General features: G+C 33.6%; 2 protein-coding genes across 5 annotated transcripts; both read right to left on the bottom strand.

Moving 5' to 3' along the window:
* Window positions 1-2,702: 2,702 nt before the first annotated feature.
* LOC125062686 (40S ribosomal protein S21) lies at window positions 2,703-7,035 on the bottom strand. Its single transcript, XM_047668761.1, has 4 exons — window positions 6,905-7,035; window positions 6,766-6,824; window positions 4,273-4,464; window positions 2,703-2,735 (listed from the first exon to the last, which is right to left on the bottom strand). The coding sequence occupies exons 2-4, from the start codon at window positions 6,813-6,815 to the stop codon at window positions 2,726-2,728; spliced, it is 252 nt and encodes an 83-aa protein (XP_047524717.1). The 5' UTR covers window positions 6,816-6,824; window positions 6,905-7,035; the 3' UTR covers window positions 2,703-2,725.
* A 2,720-nt stretch (window positions 7,036-9,755) lies between these two features.
* LOC125062464 lies at window positions 9,756-22,889 on the bottom strand. Of its 4 annotated transcripts, XM_047668426.1 has the most exons (11): window positions 22,555-22,889; window positions 22,267-22,394; window positions 17,092-17,380; window positions 16,630-16,710; window positions 16,250-16,310; window positions 16,013-16,087; window positions 15,563-15,635; window positions 15,186-15,466; window positions 12,166-12,288; window positions 11,417-11,459; window positions 9,756-10,924 (listed from the first exon to the last, which is right to left on the bottom strand). In XM_047668426.1, exons 2-10 carry the CDS (start codon window positions 22,330-22,332, stop codon window positions 11,444-11,446), a joined length of 1,065 nt encoding a protein of 354 aa, XP_047524382.1. In that variant the 5' UTR covers window positions 22,333-22,394; window positions 22,555-22,889; the 3' UTR covers window positions 9,756-10,924; window positions 11,417-11,443. The 4 variants fall into 4 exon arrangements, with proteins under 4 accessions (XP_047524382.1, XP_047524381.1, XP_047524383.1 ...); XM_047668425.1 differs by lacking the exons at window positions 22,267-22,394; window positions 22,555-22,889 and adding an exon at window positions 17,551-19,728 and having other exon boundaries at window positions 15,581-15,635; XM_047668427.1 differs by lacking the exons at window positions 16,013-16,087; window positions 22,267-22,394; window positions 22,555-22,889 and adding an exon at window positions 17,551-19,728 and having other exon boundaries at window positions 15,581-15,635.
* Between the last annotated feature and the right edge of the window lie 312 nt (window positions 22,890-23,201).

Raw genomic sequence — 23,201 nt, 5'->3', positions numbered from 1 at the left:
ATGGCGGTTGGTCAACATGGCATGGCAGGATGTGACTGGCGACGTCACGTCCGTTACATCTCTTACAACGATTAAAGCATTATGGATTTAAGTAAATCCGTTATTTAAATCAATTAACCTTAGATATTTATTTTAAATTTATTGATCTCAATAGGTATATAGTCGTTTAGATATCTAAATTTAAATTTAGATGCGGTAATTTTTTGGTTTTAAGAAAATATGTTTCCGATTATAGTATCGCAGTGTAAATCGTTTAGTGATTGGGCGACAGCGGGAATTTATAAAAGTAGACAACGGTTGTATGACCTTTACGCTGAAAAGTCATACAATCATAATGAAGAATTTATTAAAGAGTTTGTTACGCGGCCAAGTCCTTAAATATCAAACACAAGATTAAAAATAGTACCAATAAAACTAAAATGACTTGGAAGATAATTGATAGTGAAACTGGAAGAGTCAGGGATCGCAATCAAGACATCGAACTATGTATCGATAACACTAAAATCAAATCTAATGAAGAGATAGCGATTGTTTTTGATAAGTACTTTTCTGACATTCCAATTTCGACTACTAAGTCTCTTCAATCATCTCCCGCCCTCGCTGAATCGCTGCTCAAAGATAATGTAAACGAGTGCAAGGTCAGTTTTACATTCCGACCCATTGGTGCCGACGATATAGTTAGGATATTTAGAACAATAGACATTAAGAACACTACCGATCTTTGGGGTATTTCTGTAAAAATAATTAGTAGCATAATTGATGTAATTGCTCCCCATCTAGCTATAATTTTCAACAATTGTATTAAAAGTGGCGAGTTTCCCGATCTGATGAAACATAGTAAAGTTATTCCTTTATTTAAAGCAGGTAGTATGTCCGACCCCAGTAACTTTAGACCAATTTCCGTACTACCTACTTGTAGTAAAATATTTGAAAAAATATTGGTTGTTTGTAAAGTAGGTTTACGATCGAGATGTTTACGTGATAACGTCTTATTGGTGATATAAGTTTTTGGGAAGTAAGGAATTAATGAAGATAACAATTTTTTCAAATTTTAAATTACATCTATCGTTTTATTCACACTTTTGATGATAAATTTCGGGTGTAAAATGACAAGTTTACTTATTCGACTATGATATACATTTTTCTTCATACATTCACGGAATGACTGGCAGCGCTCGAGATGAGACGGGAGATCGGTCCATCTCTCTCTCGTTATACCTGCGATCGCGCTCGTGAGGTTTTGGTGTGACACAAGTTTCTGAACATGTCACCCGACTAAAACGATTTTAAAGACGTTATCACGTCAAAAATTATATTAAATCAACTGGTAAGTCATTTTAACGTAAACAAATTATTACATAATAATCAGTTCGGTTTTACCAAGGGTCGCTCGACAGCCGATGCCGGTGTTGAGTTACATAGATATATTAGTTAAGGCTTGGGAGGAGTCGCATGACGCTTTACGTGTTTTCTGCGACTTATCCAAAGCATTTGATTATGTCCAACACGAGACCTTAATCGGGAAACTCCGCCACTATGGCATCAAGAATACCGCACTGAATCTTCTGACTTCCTATTTACACGGAAGAACTCAGAAGGTTGAAGTGAATGGTAAGAGGTCCTCTGGGTCGGCAGTAGATATGGGGGTACCACAGGGCTCAATTCTTGGCCCTTTCCTCTTTCTTGTTTATATAAATGATCTACCTTTCATGGTAGAAAGAAAACATCAGATAGTTTTGTTTGCTGATGACACGTCCTTGATTTTTAAAATAAAACTACAAAAATGTAGGGAATCTCTTAGAGATAAATTCAAGGAAATTAATATATGTACTTACCTTTCCCGCGCAATATATTTATGAAAATATTATGTATGTATACAAAAATATGGATAAGTTTACAATTTCCCCGTACTAGACTATTTAAAGTTAGTAATTATTTTTTGGGGAAAGGGATACTCTTCTTTAATAAAATCCCAGAGGCTCTTTTATCACTGCCTTTCAATAAATTTAAGAAATGTATTAAAGAAAAGCTGTGTAAAAAGGCTTACTATAAAGTCAACGATTATCTAGTTGATAAAAGGGCCTGGGACTAGTGCTAGACAGGCTACCTCTAATTAATTTGCGATATTTGTTTTAAATAATTGTTGTTTGATGATTTGCTGTTTTAAAAGAGTACCGAGAGTTTTTTACGCCGGCTTTTTCTCTCGGCCTACAAATATTAACTTCTTTGCCGATGAGTAGGGATGCCTACAAATTCAAATTTAATGACGTGGAATAAGTGATACATGTATCTTATGTTCCATAATAAACATATTTTATTTATAACAGTATATAAAAAGTATTAGTTTGCGCAATTTGACCATAGATGACGGTTATACTCTATGAAATTAGTAATTACGTTCGAAATAGCTTTATTTGTGAACTACGAAGCAATAGGATTATACTTACTCTACTAACAGAGTAATATTAATAAATTTAGACTCAATATCAAAAATTAAGAATTAGCTTACAATGAAGATATGTGTTCAATGTGAATTATGCTATTAATAAATCTTTAGTCCAGGACTAAATATAATACTGAGATTATTCGAAGTTGGTCATGAACAAAGTTATTAATTCACACACGAGAAATAAACTGTTTTAAAATATTAACTAGTTATAAGTATTAAATAAAATATGTTTTTTTTTATAATTTTTTATTTATTCCTTAAATAATCTGCTCTGCATCAGTAGTTCCTGGAACAAAAAAAAATAGTTAAAAAGGATGTCCATGTCCAATTATTCTAAAAATTAAGATTTATTATAGCCTTATTTTTGCGTCATATTATATTTCTTAATTAAAAACAATACGCTACCAATCCTATCCCATATAACCAAATAACATTATATCTGTATAAAGAGATAGCTACAGAGTAAATATTATATGGAATATATAATGGCTCTTTATTAAAATTGTTTTCTAACAGAAACAGCAGATTTATGTTAGCTGTACGATTACGAAATAAATAACTATTAACGTGAACCCGATGTCGGGTGATAGGGGATGGGGTGACCCCACAAATGTATTTAGAGAGAAGTACATAATATTATATGTCTATCCTTTTATTGCAAATGAATATAGCAAACGGTTTACATGTAATTTTATAAAAATGACTAATTTGTATAATACTTTTATATTTTTTAGTTGAAATTTGGCCAGCTGTAAATATATAAATCATACGTCATCGAGGCAATGCAACACATAATACGAAGCAACCAGATCAGCTTCAGCTGAATTGAAAATGGGCAGGCCATATTCCCGAAATGGATAGAGGAAGCAAAGGACATATCCAAATGGAAAGTTCAAGACAAGGCCTTTACCCATAATACCTGGACTAAGCGCATAATAATAAAACTAACGTGATATGTCATACGGTAGTCTCATGCTGACAATTTCTCACTTCGCGAATATGTCCTCAGAGTGGAGATATTATTAGCACTTCATGTTCTGCTTCCAGATACAAATCAATAATAACATTATTTCAAGAAAAACTGTTTTTCTGTTTGATCATCGCGCATCGGTGCATTGTTGTGAAGTGTTAACTAAATGTTAAAATAAGCATCAAAGATAAAAAATTGTGAAATGGCATAAAAATTACACCGGAATCAACTGTCCGATGGTTATAAAGAGAAACTATTAGGGAAGCTGTGAAAGGCACTCAATCTTAGAATTCCAGCATTATTTGTAAACCTCACAATATTATCATATGGAGACAATGTTACAATTATGCTAATAGCTAAAAGTTTTTGTCATTGTCATGTTTCCAAAGTGGAGTGCGTTCACGAAGGGTGACAGTGACGCTGTCTGTGAACTCATCAGACTAAAGAAAAAAAGCGAAAAGAATACTGCATACACCCCCTTTGAAGAATTATAAATTGTCAACTTAACCAAAACACAACAGAATTTTGAAATTTCAAAAAGTTACTGTTATGCTACAAATAAATTCTACGTGAGACTCAGCCTTCATACATCTAATAACTCACAGCGTTTGTCCCAAATTGTTACTACTAAATTCCATATCAATTAGTAATAACAAGGTTTGATCAATATTTTTTTATTTCTTAAGAGATTTTAATGTATATTTGTTTACTAGTAGACTGTTATTTTGTTTTCATATAACTTGGCAACAATATGCATCGATTTCTGGCCAACCCCACCGTTATCGAGATGGGGCATAGCATCAGCACCCAAAACCTATATCTAAAAATAGCGCAGATCACTTCAATTACTTACTTAATAAGAATCCCATCTTTCTTGGTCAGTCTGACGATGCAGTCGTCCGACTCCCCCATTCGCCTAATAGCTCCGCAGATGACGTACATCTTGGAAGTGTCGGCCGCTCTGCCCGTGGCCGGATCCACATCGGCGATCACCAACTGCACCGAGGCATGGTCTTTTGCGTGGATGAGACGGTTGCTGGCCGAGCTGAAAACAATTAACATTTCAAATTAAAAATGTCCAAAAAAATTAAATAATTAATTCAAAACAATTATTTAAAAAAGACCAGATGGTCACCCATAATACAGCACACATCTCGTATCACTCTTCTATGGAATCAATGTGGTGCATGTGAAAAAATATTTTACAACATCTTCCTACTTAGCCTCGTTTTGTGTATCGCCCTCTTAATGAGGGTTAAGTTTCTATTTGCTCTTTGCAATTTGAAATTTTTATGTTCTAATATAATTGATGTGTAAAATTTGTGAAGTCATATGTTCTTGTCAGTTTTCAGCATTCATGTTGTTTAAGAATAAATAAATAAATAAAATCTGTAAGGAATGCTGGAGTTGCAATTTATGACTCATTTTAAATTAATGTGGATATTGTCGCATAACATATGTGTAGGGACCACAACGCATAAATGGAAAATGGTACTGTAAAATCACTCACAATGTCACAATAGTTACAAATTTGAAACTTTTAAAGAAAACAACTGTAGGTGAGCCAGTGAGTGCCATTTGTAACAAAAAATACAATTAACATTAAACTAGTAAGTTATTTTTAACAATCCTTACTTTAGTTTTCCACAAATTAAACCTAAAGCTCAATGAATTCTGAAGTGACTTAATTAATTTATTCATTTTAGTAGTGTTAATAATTCATCATAGTCTAAGTATTATGTAGTATTAAAAGCATAAATTGAAAAAGTTTCTGGTCAATGTTCATAATTGTAAAATTAAGGAACCAGTTAATATAAGAAATTAATTAACAATAATAAGTTAAAACTACTAACAATTGATATTTACTAAAGCATCAATCTCATGCACTCACTATAGACACGTCATTGAGTTAATGCCAGCTTCAGAAACCAGAACGAGCAAAATGGGTCTAAAGACAAGTCATGCCTGTTAGTTGAACGGGTAGGCAGACACCCCAGACCTCCACTTGATAATAGTCCTTATATACTCTCACTTCTTTACTTAAATGTTACATGTTCAGAACTTATAGCTTTTAAAGTAGCGTGTTACAATTACACAAATAAATTAATAACCTAAATTTTAGATTTAAAAAAATGTAAAATTGTACAAGGATGCAACTAGTTCCATTTTGTCATATTAAGAAGTGAAGAATTCCACAAATGAGCCATAACCAGTTTCTAATAGGTCTTGGTTTAGAATTATTATGTTGTTGTATTTTGTTGAACGCAGTGACTATTCATACGGATGAAAATAATATTATATGATTATTCTTCCGGATATATATATTATTTTTTTATTTATTGATTATTTCCTCATTTTTTAATTTGGAAGTTAGAGAATAATCAACATTGAAATTAACCTACTTTCGTGTTGATAGATTATAGGGTTCCGAAAATTTTGAAATTATCAATACCTACTCATTTGTATTTCCTAATTAGTACTTGTATTTCATTGTTTGCAACTTTCTGTATTATTTATTTCTTACTAGAATAAAGTGTTTACTTTAATATCCAAAAAGTACCCAAAACTGAATCAGAGCACCCCACTATCCATGTGGTCGTCTGCCCTACCCCTAGAGTGTATATAAAAAATCGGAGCCACAGAGGAAGAGCAACCTCCACCCGCTGTAACAAAACACAGGCATTACAGGAATGAAATGCCTGTGCTTTGGTACGCAATGGTGGAGGGGCTGCATATAGCACCGGAGCTGTCCAAAAAATCTATTATGATTATTGTTCGGTTAGGTTAGTATATAATAAAAATAAAACTAAAAAAAATATTACCAAACCTATTAATTTCCGGACATTTAAAATATTTAATTGATATGGATACTGGAAAAATAAATTAAATTTATTTATACATTTGACGGATGAATAGACGCAGCCTTTGATGAATTAGTGTTGATCAAAAAATTTGGCATATATTAGTTTTCTTTTGTTCATGTTAGTTTAAATTAATTAATTTAACAACCTACTTAATTAACATGCAATGTCCATCAAAATGTCGTTAAAAGCACAAATTACAAAAATAATAGCACGAATTTGTGTAGAACTGTGATTTCTAAGCGTTAGATTTTAAAGTATAATTAAAGTGAACACATGCAAAATCAGTTTGCAAGCTGCCACACCGCTTCAATATATAAACTATTTTAAAAATTGTCATTGAAATTGCATACACGAAATATATTGATAGATAGAACACATGCATGTTTTAAAAGAAAGTTAAAGAAAGGAAATGCAAGTTATACGTTGAAATACGGTTGTTAAAGTAAAACATTTAATATAACCTCAAAGATGCGTGTACTAACCATTTCCTGGGACAGTACAGGTCAACGAATTCTCCGGCGTCGTTCTGCATTTTGACTATCTGAAATTAAAAAAAATAACACTTGTTAATCACAATCACATTGATTTATAGGTTTATATCTTTATAGAATTAAAAATTACCAAAATAGCACGTGCACTGTGCACTAGAATATCAAAGCGAAAAGAATTTTAGTGATGTTGACTTTCGTTACTTGGCACTTGTTATTTGACAATTGGACTTTGACATTGTGACAGTCACAAATGGATTTTCCAAACTTCATCATTACAGACTACACCTATGGACTATGCTTTACAAACGAATTCAACAGAAATTTGAAAACAGCTTTGAATACATAGTAGGGCAGTATGTTAATACATAAACACACACTCCTCTCGATTTTGCAGCAGTATTTAGGGAATAATCGCCGGCAGCGCGAGGGGCAGCGGCAGGGGCTGAATGTAAATGAGGCTATGGATAGGTAGGATTGTACCACTGAAATGGATGTACCACTATTTTCTAAATTCTCCGACCTCAGTCATAATATCACTAAAAAGAAACAAGATTGTCAAAAAAATAATTAATTTAATTACCATAATTATTATAAGTACACTAGCTGGCCTGGCGAACATCGTACCGCCTAACAGTCGATTCTTTATTATTTTTAAATACTTATTATGCTATTCGGGACACCGGTCTAGCTAGTAAGATAAAAAAATGAAAGTTGATAAGACAACGAATACATTGTCAAAAAATAAAAATTTACCTTCCCGGAACCCCTCCACTAACACTTGAACTTTATGTTATGGTATTAAAGTTCAAATTGACTTTTAACTATTATTACGAATATTTTGTATGGGAATATAGAAAAGTGTTGTTTTTAGACTTTTTCACTCAATTTATTTTATCTGCCCGTAAGAACCATCCTCAAGGAATATTATAAAAAAGAATTGGCCAAATTGGTCCAGGTTGTTGTTGAGTTATGCGCTTACCAACACATTTTGCGATTCATTTTTATATTATATTCATATGAAGTGTTATTGAAGTGAAACTTCTTTATCGACACGTATGGGATACATTTTGTAGCAAATTGTAATGCTACGGTCACACGCGCGCCGTGCAGCCCGTCCCGGGCCGGCGGACATTCAAGCTGTTCACACGCACGCCGTCGTGTCACCGTCGTGTCAACAGTCACCGGGCGCCCGCACATTCATCCTTTGAACTTTACCACAAACCGACACTTGCCCGATTCGCGGCATTCACGTTCACAGGCGCGTTCACGGGCTCGGGCGTACCGTTTACACGCTCGTGAATGTGAATGTGCACGTTGAATGTAGAGTTGAACGCGCGCGTGTGAACCTACCATAACGTTTTTCGGTTACGCGCCATCTTTTTCTTGTCCCTACCACGGTTGATCCGAAGAGATTCGAAGCCATTAATAACAAAAATATATAATAACGATAACAATGATAGTTATAATTCTAATAGAATTAATGAAACTTAGTAGTAATAAGGTAAAATGAAATAATTGTATTTGTATTCATGTCTATGATAATAAAAGCCTTTTGTTAAACTTTATCTAATTTTACGTTATTTAACTAATTTCTGTAAAGCTGCATATAGTAGATAATTTTTCGAAAAATAAGGTCATAAAGAAGTTTCACTTCTTACGTGTGTACACCTAGTACACATTTTTTTTTTACATAATGCACTGGATTAACAAGTTAAATATCAAAATGTACAAACCACAAGGTATAAAAAATAAAGTCGGTTATCAATTGCTTTTATTAAACTTCTGTTCGCGATAATATTTTACTTAGTGTATAATTATGTACTGTGGCGTATTTCACTAAACGAAAATTTATATCATAAACTAGCTGATCCGGCAAACGTCGTTTCGCCATGTATATCATTTATAATAAAAAAATAGGGGTTGATCGTAGAGGGGTGAAAGTTAGGGGTTGTATGTATTTTTAATGCTGTATCATAAAAAAATAGAAATTAAAAATTTTGTCTAAAAAATAAAAATAAAAATTTAGGGGTGGACTACCCTTAACATCTGGCGGGCTGATTTGTGAATCTAAACCATTCCCAGATCCCCTTGAAGACACACAAAAAATTTCATCAAAATTGGCCCAGTCGTTTAGGAGGAGTTCAGTCACATACACACGCACACAAGAAATATATATATTAAGATGTATGCGTTCGAACTGACAACACCATCGACTAAACGTATTAGTATGAGCTAAAGGTACTGGTTCTTGAGAGAAAATTAATTTTCGATAGGTGTGACTAGATAATGCTTAAAATATTTGTATGGAACTGGTCACGTGACAAAGCGTGAGTTAATGCCATTCACATAGAAATTCTTTATGAATATACAGATTAAGAGTAGCCAAAAAACAATTATTGCCAGTAACAAACAATATTACTTGGATCTAAAACACAAACGTATAACGTATTTGTAGGAGGTCGACATACGATTTTAAAACAAATGGTGACTTTCACCAGTATACTACGCGAAATAAAACTAATTTGAGTGTACGAGCAACCAGGCTCCAGAAGATAAACCACTCCTTATATGGAAATTGTATTTGTTTTTACAACAAACTCCCAAGCGAAATTAGAGAATTATCACTAAATAAATTTAAAGCCCTCGTTAAACGTAAATTAATCAATAAAGCTTTTTATGAATTTGAGAAATACTTGAATGATCCTAATCCATGGGATTTATTTGCTCCAGTTCAAACAATTTGTATGACTCAATACTTGGCGATTAAAAAGAGTGGCGGAAAGTTTCCTGCCAGTTCTTCTAACCCGCTCTACGCATTGGACTTGCGAACTGGTAGTAAAAGTAAATTTACAAGTTGATAATAGAAAACTTTACAATACTACATTAGAGCGATTTCATATAAATTAGTTTTAGTTGATGGGATAACAAAACTATCAATAATAAATTAAAGTATGTATTATTAATAATAAAAATAACATATATTTAACTTTTAGAAGTTCTTTTATTCCGTAACCAAAACATATACATTTCTGTTTGATATATATAATATATTTTTATTATAATTTGATATCTATATATATAAATTGAAGTAATTCCGAAAAAAATTACGCCATAACAAAACTTCGGAGTTGTATATTACGTATTGTTATAATTTAGTAAAATAGTAATTTGTTATTTTACAATAAGTGAAGAGTACAAAATAAGTAGAATCAGTCTTTATAACTCAAAATTTAAGAGTTGTTCACTACAATACAGACATGATTGAAGACATTTGCTCTACAGTGCACGGGAACTTATTTATTATTGTTGTCATTGTCATTGACATTAAACCAATTATTAAACAGGGTTTAAATGTTAATTTGTAACACAGCGCACAACTTACAATAATTATGTGTCGGTGAGTCAACTCACTTTTAGGAGCGCACATCGTTGCGTCATTTAACACTGAACAAAGAGTTCACTTTAAGCCGAAGGCTTAAATCGACTACGCATTTAAGAAGTACATAGATATAAATATTTATTCGAGTGCGTAATTAATCATTTAATTCAACCCGTGTTCGTAAGAAGACGTTTATGACTGTTTCGTTGTTTCCCTCGTTTCCTCAGGCGTTTTAGGACTGGTTAAATCGCTTTGGTGAAGGGAAATTCTAGTGTATCATTTCTAGGTATGAGAGAGAGAATATCAGAAACTTCTCGAAACTAGACTCCCCATTTTAGACCTTGTCCGACGACAAGGACGGAGTATAATGTGCGATAGGGATAAAGAGCACGAACATTCTAGAACGTTCTTCGTTTTCATTATAGTGTAGTGCAATAAGGATTTGTGTTTCACCTCCTATTACTACTCCTGTCCAGAAAGTTCTCGATTGTTACCAGGGATATATTATGTATGTATAATTTATATATAAGCGGGCCGAAGGGTGGTCGAGATATAGATCAAGAAAAAAAAGTGCCAATAGTGAAGACAAGTGATTAAATGAGATAGTTAGTATTTTGACGCGTAATCAGTGTGTTTCCAAGTGCAATTGAGTTCCTCATTAATTATTTTTAAATCCTTGAAGGACTACGAATGTTCTATCCGGTCCCCTCACATGAAACCCTCACCAAGCAACACTTGACGCTGTCACGCTGAGTTGATCAGTCACTACAACTATATATTAAAGACGTTTACATACTTAATAATAATAAATATATCACACAGTGATCAGTACTGGCAATTGCTTACTAAACAAATTATTGTAAGCATAGCGTTTGGTCTAATAGACAATTTATATTTACAATGCATACTATTGTCTTTTATTGACATAACTTTCACACATTTGATAATAAAACAATTTTTACCGGATTGAAGTTATGTATTTTCAATTATTTTTCATAATTTCATATTTAACGGACGTTTCGCGTGCTTTACAGCGTGCGTGGTCACGGTGACTGAAGACAAAAGATGTTGAATGTCAAAAAGTATCACAGCTGCAGAGAAAGTTGAATTATCTGTATTTGTTTCCCTGGAGTTGGTATCGACTTAAAGATTTTGGCAGAAATGGCTCACGGTGTCGGTTAAAATTATGAAAAATAATTGTAAATACATAACTTCAATCCGGTAAAAAATTGTTTTAGTATCAAATTAACAATGTAGTCTAACCGTAAAGTATCTGTTCATCCTTTTTGTTCACCTTCGAAGTTTACTGAAAAAAAAAAGAAATATCTTATAAGCGACTGATATGAAAACACTTGCAAACCATTTAAAAACAACCATTTAGAAAAATACTTTAAGTCAAATAATTGGGTTATATTACGAAATAATCCCGCTCGAAGGACCAAAACGGTTTTATGTTCCTTGCCTTATATATATATTTAGATAAAAACTATTTTTGCTAAAGATACCAAAGTTTTGAATGGACTAACCAATTTAAATTATTTTCAATATAAAACGAGTTGAAAACGCTTACTTGTATTGCTTAATCGCAACAGAAACAAACTGGCATTGGGAAGTTGATTATCTCAAGGATAGAATGGTATAGAATAGCGAAGCACAGATTAACATTCGGAGAAATCGTTTGTCGAGAGACTAGCTAATTAGTGGTAATAATAGTAAAGAAGGAAGATGATACCGATTGTGTTCAAAGTGCCAACTAGAGTTATACGAAAAAATTCAATTAAGAGCACCATTGTGAATAGGGAAATTTGTTATTTATTGTTAAACTAGCAGACCCGACAGACGTTGTCATGTACACACGTCTTTAATAAAAAAATAATCTAATTGTAAATCTAAACCGTTTCCGAATCCACTTGAACACAAACATTTTAATAAAAATCGGTCCAGCAGGAGGAAAGAGAAAAAAATTTTTTTTTACTAAATGCCTAGTATGTATGTCTGGTAAAAAATCTTACCATTTTAAATCTTCCTTATAATTAACGGGTTTTCGCGCCCGCCTTGTCCTTGTATCCGGTTCTTCCTCGCCATATTCGTGGACAGTATCCGTACTATTATTATCCTCAATAGTGCGCCTTTTTCTGTAAATGTCATTTTTATGTATTAAACCTTCGACATGACTTTTACTATTGTTAATTCCAAATTCAAAAGTGGATAAAAATACTTATTTGCGAACTGTCATGTCGTCTATATATTAGGTCCTTACATATGAAATTGGCGTTTTGTATGGGAGGAACAAAAAGTCGAATATTTTTAAATATAATATATTTAATTAATCAAAGTATGAACCATTGTTTTCTATGCACTTTTGCCATCTCATAGGTAGTTCATTGATCCCTTTACTAAAAAACCAGTCGGACGGGAATCAATAAAGTCTGTGAAGGCGATTTGGACTGCCCCATCAGAGTTAATTTTTTTCCCTTGCAAGAAGTTGTGAAAATTTCGAAAAAAATGGTAATATTTTGGAGCAAGGTCCGGGGAGTACGGAGGATGTCTTAGACATTCCAATTGAAGCTCTTCTAATTTGGTAGCCGTCTGTTGTGCAGTGTGTGGTCTAGCGTTGTCGTGAAGTAGCAGTGGCGTGGAGCGATTGACCAGCCTAAGTTGTTTAGCCGCTAGCTTTTCCATCATGGTTTGCAATTGCTGACAATAGACATCAGCCGTAATAGTCTGGCCAGATTTGAGAAAACTGCAATGAACAATACCGGCACTAGTCCACCAAACGCTTACAAGTAATTTTTTTGGGGTTAATTTTCGCTCGGAGCAGGATTTGGCTGGCTGGCCAGGATCTAACCATTGTGCTGAGCGCTTCCGATTATCGTAAAGAATCCATTTTTCATCACAGGTAATGATTCGGTTTAAAATACCTTCATTATTGTGCCGGTTCAGTAATGTAACGCAGCAGTCGACGCGCGTTTGCCGGTATGCTTCAGTCAATTCGTGAGGTACCCATCTTTCAAGCTTTTTAATGTTCCCAATTTGCTTCAAGTGAATTAAAACAGTTTTATCACTAACACCGCAGCCTGCAGCTAACTCGGACGTGGTTTGCGATGGATCCGCTTCCACAATAGCCTTCAATACTTCATTATCAACTTGGGTCTCAGGCCGTCCACAGGGCTTGTTCTGCAGGTCGAAATTTCCAGAACGAAAACGTTGGACCCAAAAACGAACTGTGTTTTCTTTTGCATCATGACCGCCATACACATCAATCACCCTTCGAGTCGTTTCCGCAGCACTAGTGCCACGGCGGAACTCGTACTCGTAAATAATGCGATACTTTAAGTTTTCCATTTTGTAAAATGAGTGACGCAAACAGAAAAAAACAGAAGAAAAAAACAAATGAATGACGGTCATCGAAGCACAAATACATGAGTAAATAGCTGTACAAATTTTAATTTGGAATTCTTAACCAAAGAGGAGATATTTGAGGTCAAAGTGGCCAAAACGTAAAACGCCAATTTCATATGTATGGACCTAATATATATATATTCACGCGTCACGGTCACGTCGTGCTCCGCAATAAAAAATCATTAAAAATATAATGAATGAATATTCAAGAATTTGGAGTGCAATAAACTATATAGTAGTGTATAAAGTATCAGTGCAAGTGCGTGTGATGGATTCATTAATATAGTTTTCGTAAAATATCAGCTAAAGCATTCAATCATTTTAACGGTGTATTATATGTTAAAAACTGGTAAATAGCAATAAAACTATTTAATAGTGTAATCCTGAAACAAAACTTTCAAATAGTTTAAATATCGGAAGTGTAAGGTAGAGGTATAAACTACTAAAGGTATAAACTGATGGTATAACATTAAAAAAACCGTTATCATTCTAAAGTGAAAGTGTCGTCAACAAGTTGTGATTCATTATTCTAACAAAGAAGACAACCACTAAAGACACGGAGAATACGCACAGGTTATTCGCATAATTAGCCGCGTACAATATTGCCTTATTGAACAGTGTGTTGAATGCTGAACTTTAAAACCGAACCACTGTACGATCGATTCCCAGTGCGGCCAAAGTTATTGTTGAACTGTATTGTACAGGAAACTACATAGACTACGAACTTTGGTGAACCTAATTAAAAAAACAGGAGGAACTAAAAAGCTATAAAACTTCTACAAGAAAAGGAGCAATGGATACTCAAATTTAAAGATTTATCTGGTAAAGACAAAACTAAAAGATCAGATATTATAAGTATTGCCACAGATTATTACAGAGAACTGTACTCAAAAAGATCAACAATTGAACACATTGAACTACTTGACTCAGATAAAGTACCATCCATTATGAAACGCGAAGTCGAAAAAGCAATCATCACACTGAAGGGAGACAAAGCACAAGGTCCTGATAATATTTCAAATGAAGTGCTACTTGAAACAAAGTATATAATTACACCATTCCTGACTAAACTTCAATACTATCCTGAAAACGGAAAGTATTCCAAAACTTTTGCTTTGTAGACTACTGCAAGGCATTTGATTCACTGGAATATGGCTTAAATATAAATGGCGAGAAACTGACCCATCTGAGATTCGCGGACGACATAGTGGTATTTGCAAATACGGCAGAAGAATTACAAAAAATGCTCATAGAACTGAATACAGCTAGCAAAGAAGTTGGACTCTTAATGAACATCCAAAAAACTAAAGCCATGACCAATGGTAGGAATGACAGAGTAATAAAAATAGACGACAACACAATAGATTATGTATCAGCTTACCAAAGCACAATGTGAAAGATAAAGTGTAACCCAGAGAGCCATGGAAAGAAGCATAAAGTCGAAAACACACTTACGTGTCGTGGCGTGTCGTGACGCGCCAGGAGCATATTTTAGTATGATTATTATTTTGTATTTCTGATATTAGACTATAAATAAATAAATAAAATATCGTATAGGTAACATCCCGTATTATAGGGCAGATTCAACGTGAACGTAACATGAAATGTTTCAAGAATGCCAAATGCTGACCTATGGCGGCAAATATTTACTGCACAAGTACATTCGTTGGACGCATCAAACTCGGGCCTATCTTCACTGGTTTGAGAATCACTTTTCTGACATCTATATTTCAATAGTGGTTTATGTGAATTTCCCTCTTCAATTTCCTGCGATGGCAAGTGAGGTAAAACTTCAGCCACGCAATCGTTTTCTAGCGATGAGTTTGCTTTTTCTTTTTCATTTCGAGATGGACCCGGTTTTTCCCAGGATGACTCGTCTCGGGATCGCTTATTATTGCTCCAGGGTGAACCCTTCGAAGAGTTTTGTCATTAGAACATAAAAAAACTAAAAAACGTACCTCGGTATAACACGACTATACTTTTATTTTATTACGGTTTAATACTCACGTCACTCACGATACTCACGTCATCGAAACGGGGAGACTCAAGTAGCATAGGACTTTTCGTTAGCAGATCCAGTCTGAAACATTTATTTGGCACTAACCTTTACAAATTAAAACATTAAAATTAACACAATTTTCATGAATTATCTTATTTGTCGAATGTCCGGAAAGTTCGAATGCCGTGTGTGCATATCCTTAGATTTTCGCTCACGAAAGAGTGTAGTTTCTATTGTCTGTTTACAGATCAAAATGTTAAAGCGCGTAAAAATCTAAAGGTTGTGTCTCGCTCCAGGAATCAAACCAGTTACCCCCGACGTCATAGAAACGCGTATAACTCCTGAGTTATTTAAATAACCAAACTCTCAGTAGCCATTTGATATTTATAAATAGAAGAGGATGCTTATAACAATTTGTTAAAATCAATTAAATGAAGTAATATGAAAAATAAACCTACATTGATGGTGTTCTGATTTCTTCAGATTCTTCTAGAAAAATGCTTAATTCTTCTAGAAGAATGCTTAATTCTTCACTGAAATCACAAACAATAACACAGGCATATTAAACCCAGCTTCATTAGAACTTACAGCTATAAATATTGACAAATAATATCAACTATTTAGTTGGGTATCTAACCCCAGAAAAAATTCATTCATTTAAAAATTATACAATGTATTCCAATTTTAAATCTCACCTTCTCTCATCTCTCGGTGCGTTTGCACCATCCTCTTCTACTGAGGACCCACCATTTTTTTCTAAAAATTTTTTAATAATTTCTTATATCACTTTGGGAAACATAGTAGGTACTTCAAAAGTTCGATAAAACTTTGTTAAGTTACATTCTAGTTCAATCATTTTTAATAAAGAAGAGACATACACTATTTACATATTTTATAACTAATAATAATTACAAAGTTATACAAGTTCAACCATGTTTTTATAAGACATAATTTTTTTAAAGTTAATTACATATGTGACTATTGAGTTAATTTGTTTAGAATAAAGTAATATTTTTATTTGTTTAAAACTTGAAGTAATTATATTGTAAATAGATAATAACTTAAATTTTATTACCCTCTAATCCCATGTCTTCCACATTAGTGTTTTGATGAGGAGTAATATCCTCATCTATCATTGTAAGCGGTTTGTTTCCTTCTGGAAATATTGAGGAATGAAGTAGTTTTTGAGTTTTAAATATTTATATAACACAGATACTAATGAGTTTAATATTTGTGTTATATGCATCCTTGCTTTAACAATAACAGTTTTAAATAAGAAGGCACAGCAGACTCAGTAACTACCAAAACCCAGTAAATTAAAAATTATCCATGATATAATACACAAAAATGTCCTTGCATTAGCTTGAAAATGTCTACTTGCAAAACTCTGCAAAAAGTTCCACAGATACTTAGTTATCATGTAGCCGTTGCAGTTGAGCAGTGCCAATGAATAGAGAATTATTATGAAGGAAGAGATTTGCTTCCCGATTTAAGAATTTTAGTTTACAGTAATAAATACAGTATTTAAATGCTTTACCTTGTAATACCCGCCTTGACGAGGGTCTAACTTGTTCCTTGTGATACATACAAGAGGCTACATGCTTATTATGATTATAATTTCTCTCAGTATTTGGAGTGCTGTCTATTAGAGACTGGACTGAAGACATTTCTATCTCTTCTCTCTCTATCATATAGTTTTCCATACACTCAATTATACTTGCAACAGCATTCGATCCTTGCAATAGATGCGTTAATGCTGTTTTGGAAAATATTTGCAAAGCAGTTCCTAGTCTTTGTGCACAGTCACTACCTTTATTCCTTAGTATCTGTAAAAGTGATGGTAAAATGTAAATAGACAAAGATAATTCACAATGATTAGTAGGAAAAGCCCTAGAAAGATGTCTTTATATTAGTTTCAGTAGTCTAAATAGTGTTCCCAAAGTAATTCTCATTTTCGTGTAGAGTAGTTTATTATGAGAAAAATTTTAATATTCACGCTTATTTGAATCCTTAAGTCATGAGTCTCTTTTCTTAGCTCGAATAACTGCTTTTCTTTTTTTCCAGCAACAATCTTCAGTTTCTGCACTTGCTGGGCCAATTTATAGTTCTGCTCAAGTAATTCCTGGTTTTGTTTTTTTAAGCAGGCCATTTTTAAAACTATTATTTAAATGTAGGTAGATTTTATGAAATCAAATATGTGATGTGGCTGGGATCTTCGTTACGAAATGCAATTTGAATTCGAATTTCGAGAACCCGTCTTTTTTTTCTTTTTTTTTTTCCTTTCTTGGTCTGCACGGTTTGAGCGTCAGCCATGCAAAAAAGTTAGGAAGTGCGTTATTATATTAGAAATTGGAGTGGAATTTGGAAAAGGATCAGATAAATTTAGTATATAAGTAGATAAATGGTTATAATTTTATATTGTTATGAAAAATGAATAAATCTGGCTAAAATTCTATATAATGTATATTAATATTTATATTAGACAAAAGGACAGAAATTGAAGTAGGCAAATAAATTTTAATGGATAAAAGCTATAATAATGAAACAATGGTTGACGTTGGCAGACTAGTTTAATTTGATCATACATAGACCCACAAAGAGGTCCTTTCTTTACATACAACTAGATGTCGCTAGAACAGAATCATTATTTTCATACATATTTATCACACTCCCTTATCAAAATAATTGACATATAGACAAAAGAAAAACAACTCATCATTTGAAACACAGTAAAGTGAACAAATTTCATTCTACAATGGAGTGACACCTAACTGTTTAACAAAATTATAATGTTTTTGGCGACATAAACTTTTGTATTTAAGTACTCTATTACAATAAAATTATTTTCAACAGCTGTTCTAACAAAATGAAATCTAACATCAATATGCTTGCTTCTTTTATGGAATAAACTATGTTTAGTTAACAATTGTGTACTCTGGTTGTCATTATATAATAGTATAGGTGACTCATTTCTGCATTTCAATTCTATTAACAAGTTCCTTAAATAAATGGCTTCTTTACTTGCCTCACATATAGCCATATACTCAGCTTCTATGCTAGACAAAGCTATTGTTGTTTTTTGCATTCAAATGAGATGACACTACCTAGACATCTTAAACATAAAACCTGTATAAGACTTGCGGTCCACACAATCTGATGCCCAATCAGCTAAGCTATCTAAATCATCCTTGGCATATTTTAAACCAAAATGTTTTGTTTTTTGCAAGTACTTTAAAACACAGTTTACATGGTTCCAATGTGTTTTATTTTAATTATTATTAAACTGACTTAGGTAACAAACAGAATAAAATATATCAGGACGGGTTAACATTGATAAATAATGCAAACTTCCTATTAATTGCTGGTAAGGATACTGAGTACAACAAGTTTCTCCCTTTTTAAGCTTTAAATTTACCTCCATCGGTGTAGTGACTGGTTTTCAATTTTTCAAATTAAACTTATTTAATACTCAATAAATGATCAACAAATTGTACCTGGTCTACAAAAATCTCATCTTTTTTTCTTCTGACCTTCATACCCAAGCACTGTCTAATGTCTCCCAAGTCTTTTAATTTAAATTTAGATTTTAGTTCAGTCTTAAGACATTCAGTTTCTCTTTTACAATCAGAAAAATAAAAAAAAATCATCTACAAACAAAGCTATATATGTTCTGGTAGTATTATGTTGTTTAATAAATAAACAAGGTTCATACACTGACTTTCTATATCCAAAAGATTGAAAACAATCATCTACACTCTTATACTATGGTATAAGCCGAGCTAGCCTAGCTGATTGTTTCAATCCATAGATTGCCCTCTTTAGTTTTAACACTTTGTTCTCCCTATCAAGACATTCAAAATTCTCAGGTAAACACATGTATACATCTTCATTTAAATGCCCATTTAAAAAGCTGTGGTTACATCAAGGTGAGTTATATCTAGGTTATATTTAACACTTAATGCAAAGAATAGTCTTATTGTTGAGTGACAAACCACTGGGGAAAAAGTTTCAGTATAGTCTATTCCTGCTTCTGTGTAAAACCTTTAGCAACTAACTGAGCACGATATGTTATTATAGGTCGGTTATCGAAAGCTGGCGCGTTCACAGTACTCTCACTAATGCAATTTCACTATACAGTATGTTTAAAAATATTACTTTTTTGCCAAGCTATATATTTTAGTCTACTCTGGTTTTAGTAAGGTTGGGTGGGTTGTAAATAAATAAAAATGTGTCAAATACATATAAATATTATGTGCATACGCGGGTGGATAAAAGTTCTAAGCCCGACCAAGAAGGTATAAGAGTAGTTTGTGTAAATAATTTTTCGACATAAGCTCCATCTAGCTAAACACACTTCACTTTTACTTCACTAACTATTCTTTCAATGCTCCCAGTCGCATCTGATGTCAAATTAAATATAATTTTTTTTCATTAAACTGTTTTTATTAAGATGCTTAAAATAATTAAAAACATTGTGCACCATTTCACAAGATTGCCCTGGTAATGTTTGAAAAAAGATCAACATGTATAAAATAATAATAATATTAAACAGTAAAGAAGAACATAAACAGTAGCAAAAGAAAAACAATAACTGTCTCTTTTATACTCATAAGGTTGAACGAGCGCGAGAGAGACGGACAGTCTTTTCGTGATGTATTTGTGATTGTATTTCAGTTTGACATCACGTCTCGCGCTTATTCACAGACACTACACAAGCACAAAGTGTAAATGTGTTGAAGCCGCCAGCTTTAGATAACATACTTATATCACTGTCCACTTTTTTCTTAAATACCCACTTACACTTAACCACTGTAGCTTGCTTTGGCCTGTCCACCACATCCCAAGCTTCATTTTCTCTGAATGATTTTAGTTCTTCTTTCATACTGGCTCGCCAGAATTGACTTTCTGGGCCATTTAATGCCTCTCCGAGTGTGATCTCTCCTTGACTACTGTCTTTACACTCCACCATACACAAGTTATTGTAACCATACCTATCTGGTCTCACTCTAGTGCATTTCGGTAATTGTGCTGGCTCAATTGGTTCAACACTGAGACTCTGAGACTGTGTCAAATGACTTATCATTGGAAGTACTCACTGAAACTTCAGACTCTGAGACATAAGTTCCATCCCCACAATCAGCTTTAGAGGAAGAGCTCTCAATATTTCATAATCATTCTCTTGCTCGGTTACCTCCACTGGATGCTTACATTCCAATGGTATTTCTACCATACTATCTGGTTTGGACTTTCCATGACAACTATATCTCTGCTGATTGTGACAATGTTATTTACAGGATCATATACTCTATATCCTTTAGTTTTTTCTGCATAACCTACAAATATTAGCTTGTTCGCCTTTTTATCCCATTTCAAACGTCTTTCCTTGGGAATGTGAACCATGACTACACTGCCAAATATACGCAAATGACTTAGGGTTGGTTTCTGACTAGTCCATACTTTGTAAGGAGTCTTATTATTCAGCCCCGTGACAACCGATCTATTTCTCAAATATACTGATGTGTTGACAGCTTCTGCCCAGAATATCTTCTCTAATCCAGCATCGTAGATCACACATCTGGCCTTTTCAACTACTGACCTGTTCATCCTCTCGCAGAGACCATTCTGTTCTGGTGTATAAGCATTAGTCCTCTGGTGAATTATACCTTGCTTATTTAGATAACTGCCAAAATGACGACTACAAAACTTCCCTCCATTATCAGTTCGATGAACCTTGACTTTCTTTTCTTTTTGGTTTTCTACCATACTCTGAAATTCTTGAAAATAATGGAACACTTCATTCTTAGCTTTCATAAACAAACAAATGCCATTTTGCTATAGTCATCCACAAACGAAACATAGTATTTTGATCCTCCAATTGATTGATTTTCAATAGGACTTCCAACAGCTGCATGAATAATCTCCAGCACATCCTCTGTTTTCGATGAACTTTTCTTGAAAGGCAACCTAGTTTGTTTGCCTTCACAAAAAACAGTGCATGAAGATTTGCCTATGTTTACTACCTTAGGATATGTGATTCCATCTACAGCTCCATTTTTCATTTTATTTAGCCTATCACTATTGTTATGCCGTAATCGCCGGTGCCAAGCCTCACATGATGTTATTGCAAGTGCTGCAAATATTTCTTTGACTTGTAACGTTTGTAATTTATATACACCATTAATTAATTCTGCTTGGCCAACGAGTTCTTTCTGTTGATTATAAACATAGCAAATATGTCCTTTGAAAATTACATTGTTGCCATTCCTAATAAACTGACTCACAGAAAGCAAGTTACTGGTTAAATTCGAAACATACAATACATCTGCAACTGTAACGTCGTATTCTATACAACACTGAAACTAGTCTGATTTGCAATAATAATTTCTTTGCTTTCCTGCTGCTGCGATACATTCGTGATACACCAGCTGTTCTGATGAGAAAAACAGCACTGAAAGCATTGGTCTGTTTTAGTTATCCGATTGCGGACACTGATTTTTAGTGACCGGTTTGTTTACATTTGTAGCACTTTTTAATTTTGATTATGATAGGTTTCGTCGTATCTGATTGTCTATTAATATGGCCGCTTTTAGAATTGCTACTTTTCAATCTGTCTTCCTTTCGCAATAAATGCACTTTCTGAACCGGATGTAGTACCAACATAATCATCAGCACACATGTCTACCAATTTTGTTTTTACAATATCTGCACTAACCTGAATTCCAGAATGCTCAGTGGCCATTATCATAAGCGCATATTTTTCGGTCAATCCCGCTAACATTAATGCTCCAATCCACTCATCAGTTATACTGAATCCTGTTCCTCGAAGTCGCTGGCCCGTTTCTACAATTTGAGTAACATACTGTGCGAACTGCCATTGACTCACAGTTTTCTAGCCGAATGTTAATGAGATTTCTCAGTACACTAATCCTCCTCATGTAGCCGGAATCATCATACATAATATTATGTTTAAGCATAGACCATAAATAAAATTATGCCGTACTTGCCGTAGCTGCCTGCTTGATATAAAGATGTATCGATTGTTAATATAAATTTAGCCTTGGCTTTAGCATCACTTTCATATCACTTGCAGACGCCGATGCTGATAGCTGTGTCTTGATTTTATCCGCCATGCCTTCTAGCACCAAAACATTTTGCACCGCAAAATACCAGTCGTCATAGTTTTCACGACCCTTCAACTTTGGGACGTTGGCTATATAATTCACCGACATTATTATAGCAGTATGGATAAAGAGAATACTTTAAACTTCCAAAATCCACTTAAAAACGGGTCTGGGCCCATAACCTATAATAATGAAATAATGGTTGACACTTGACGTTGGCAGACTAGTTTAATTCAATCATACATGATACGATAGACCACAGAACACAATTACCTAAAGGCGATAGACCCACAAAGAAGTCCTTTCTTTACATACAACTAGATGTCGCTAGTAGAACAGAATTATTAAACAAAAGCGAGGAAATAAAACCGGAACGGTCATGTCGAGTACAGGCAAAAAATATATTATGATTAAAATCCCCAACAGTGTGACCGTTTTAAAAAAATGGGGATCTTCTTAAACTACAAGGTGATAGTACTAAATAATACTAAAACACAATTTGCTGAATTATACTAATAAAATTATA

The sequence above is a fragment of the Pieris napi genome, chromosome Z (assembly GCF_905475465.1).
Source record: "Pieris napi chromosome Z, ilPieNapi1.2, whole genome shotgun sequence".
Lineage (NCBI taxonomy): Eukaryota > Metazoa > Arthropoda > Insecta > Lepidoptera > Pieridae > Pieris > Pieris napi.
Note: the sequence above shows the minus strand (reverse complement) of the source record. Positions and strands in the feature narration are given on the sequence as shown.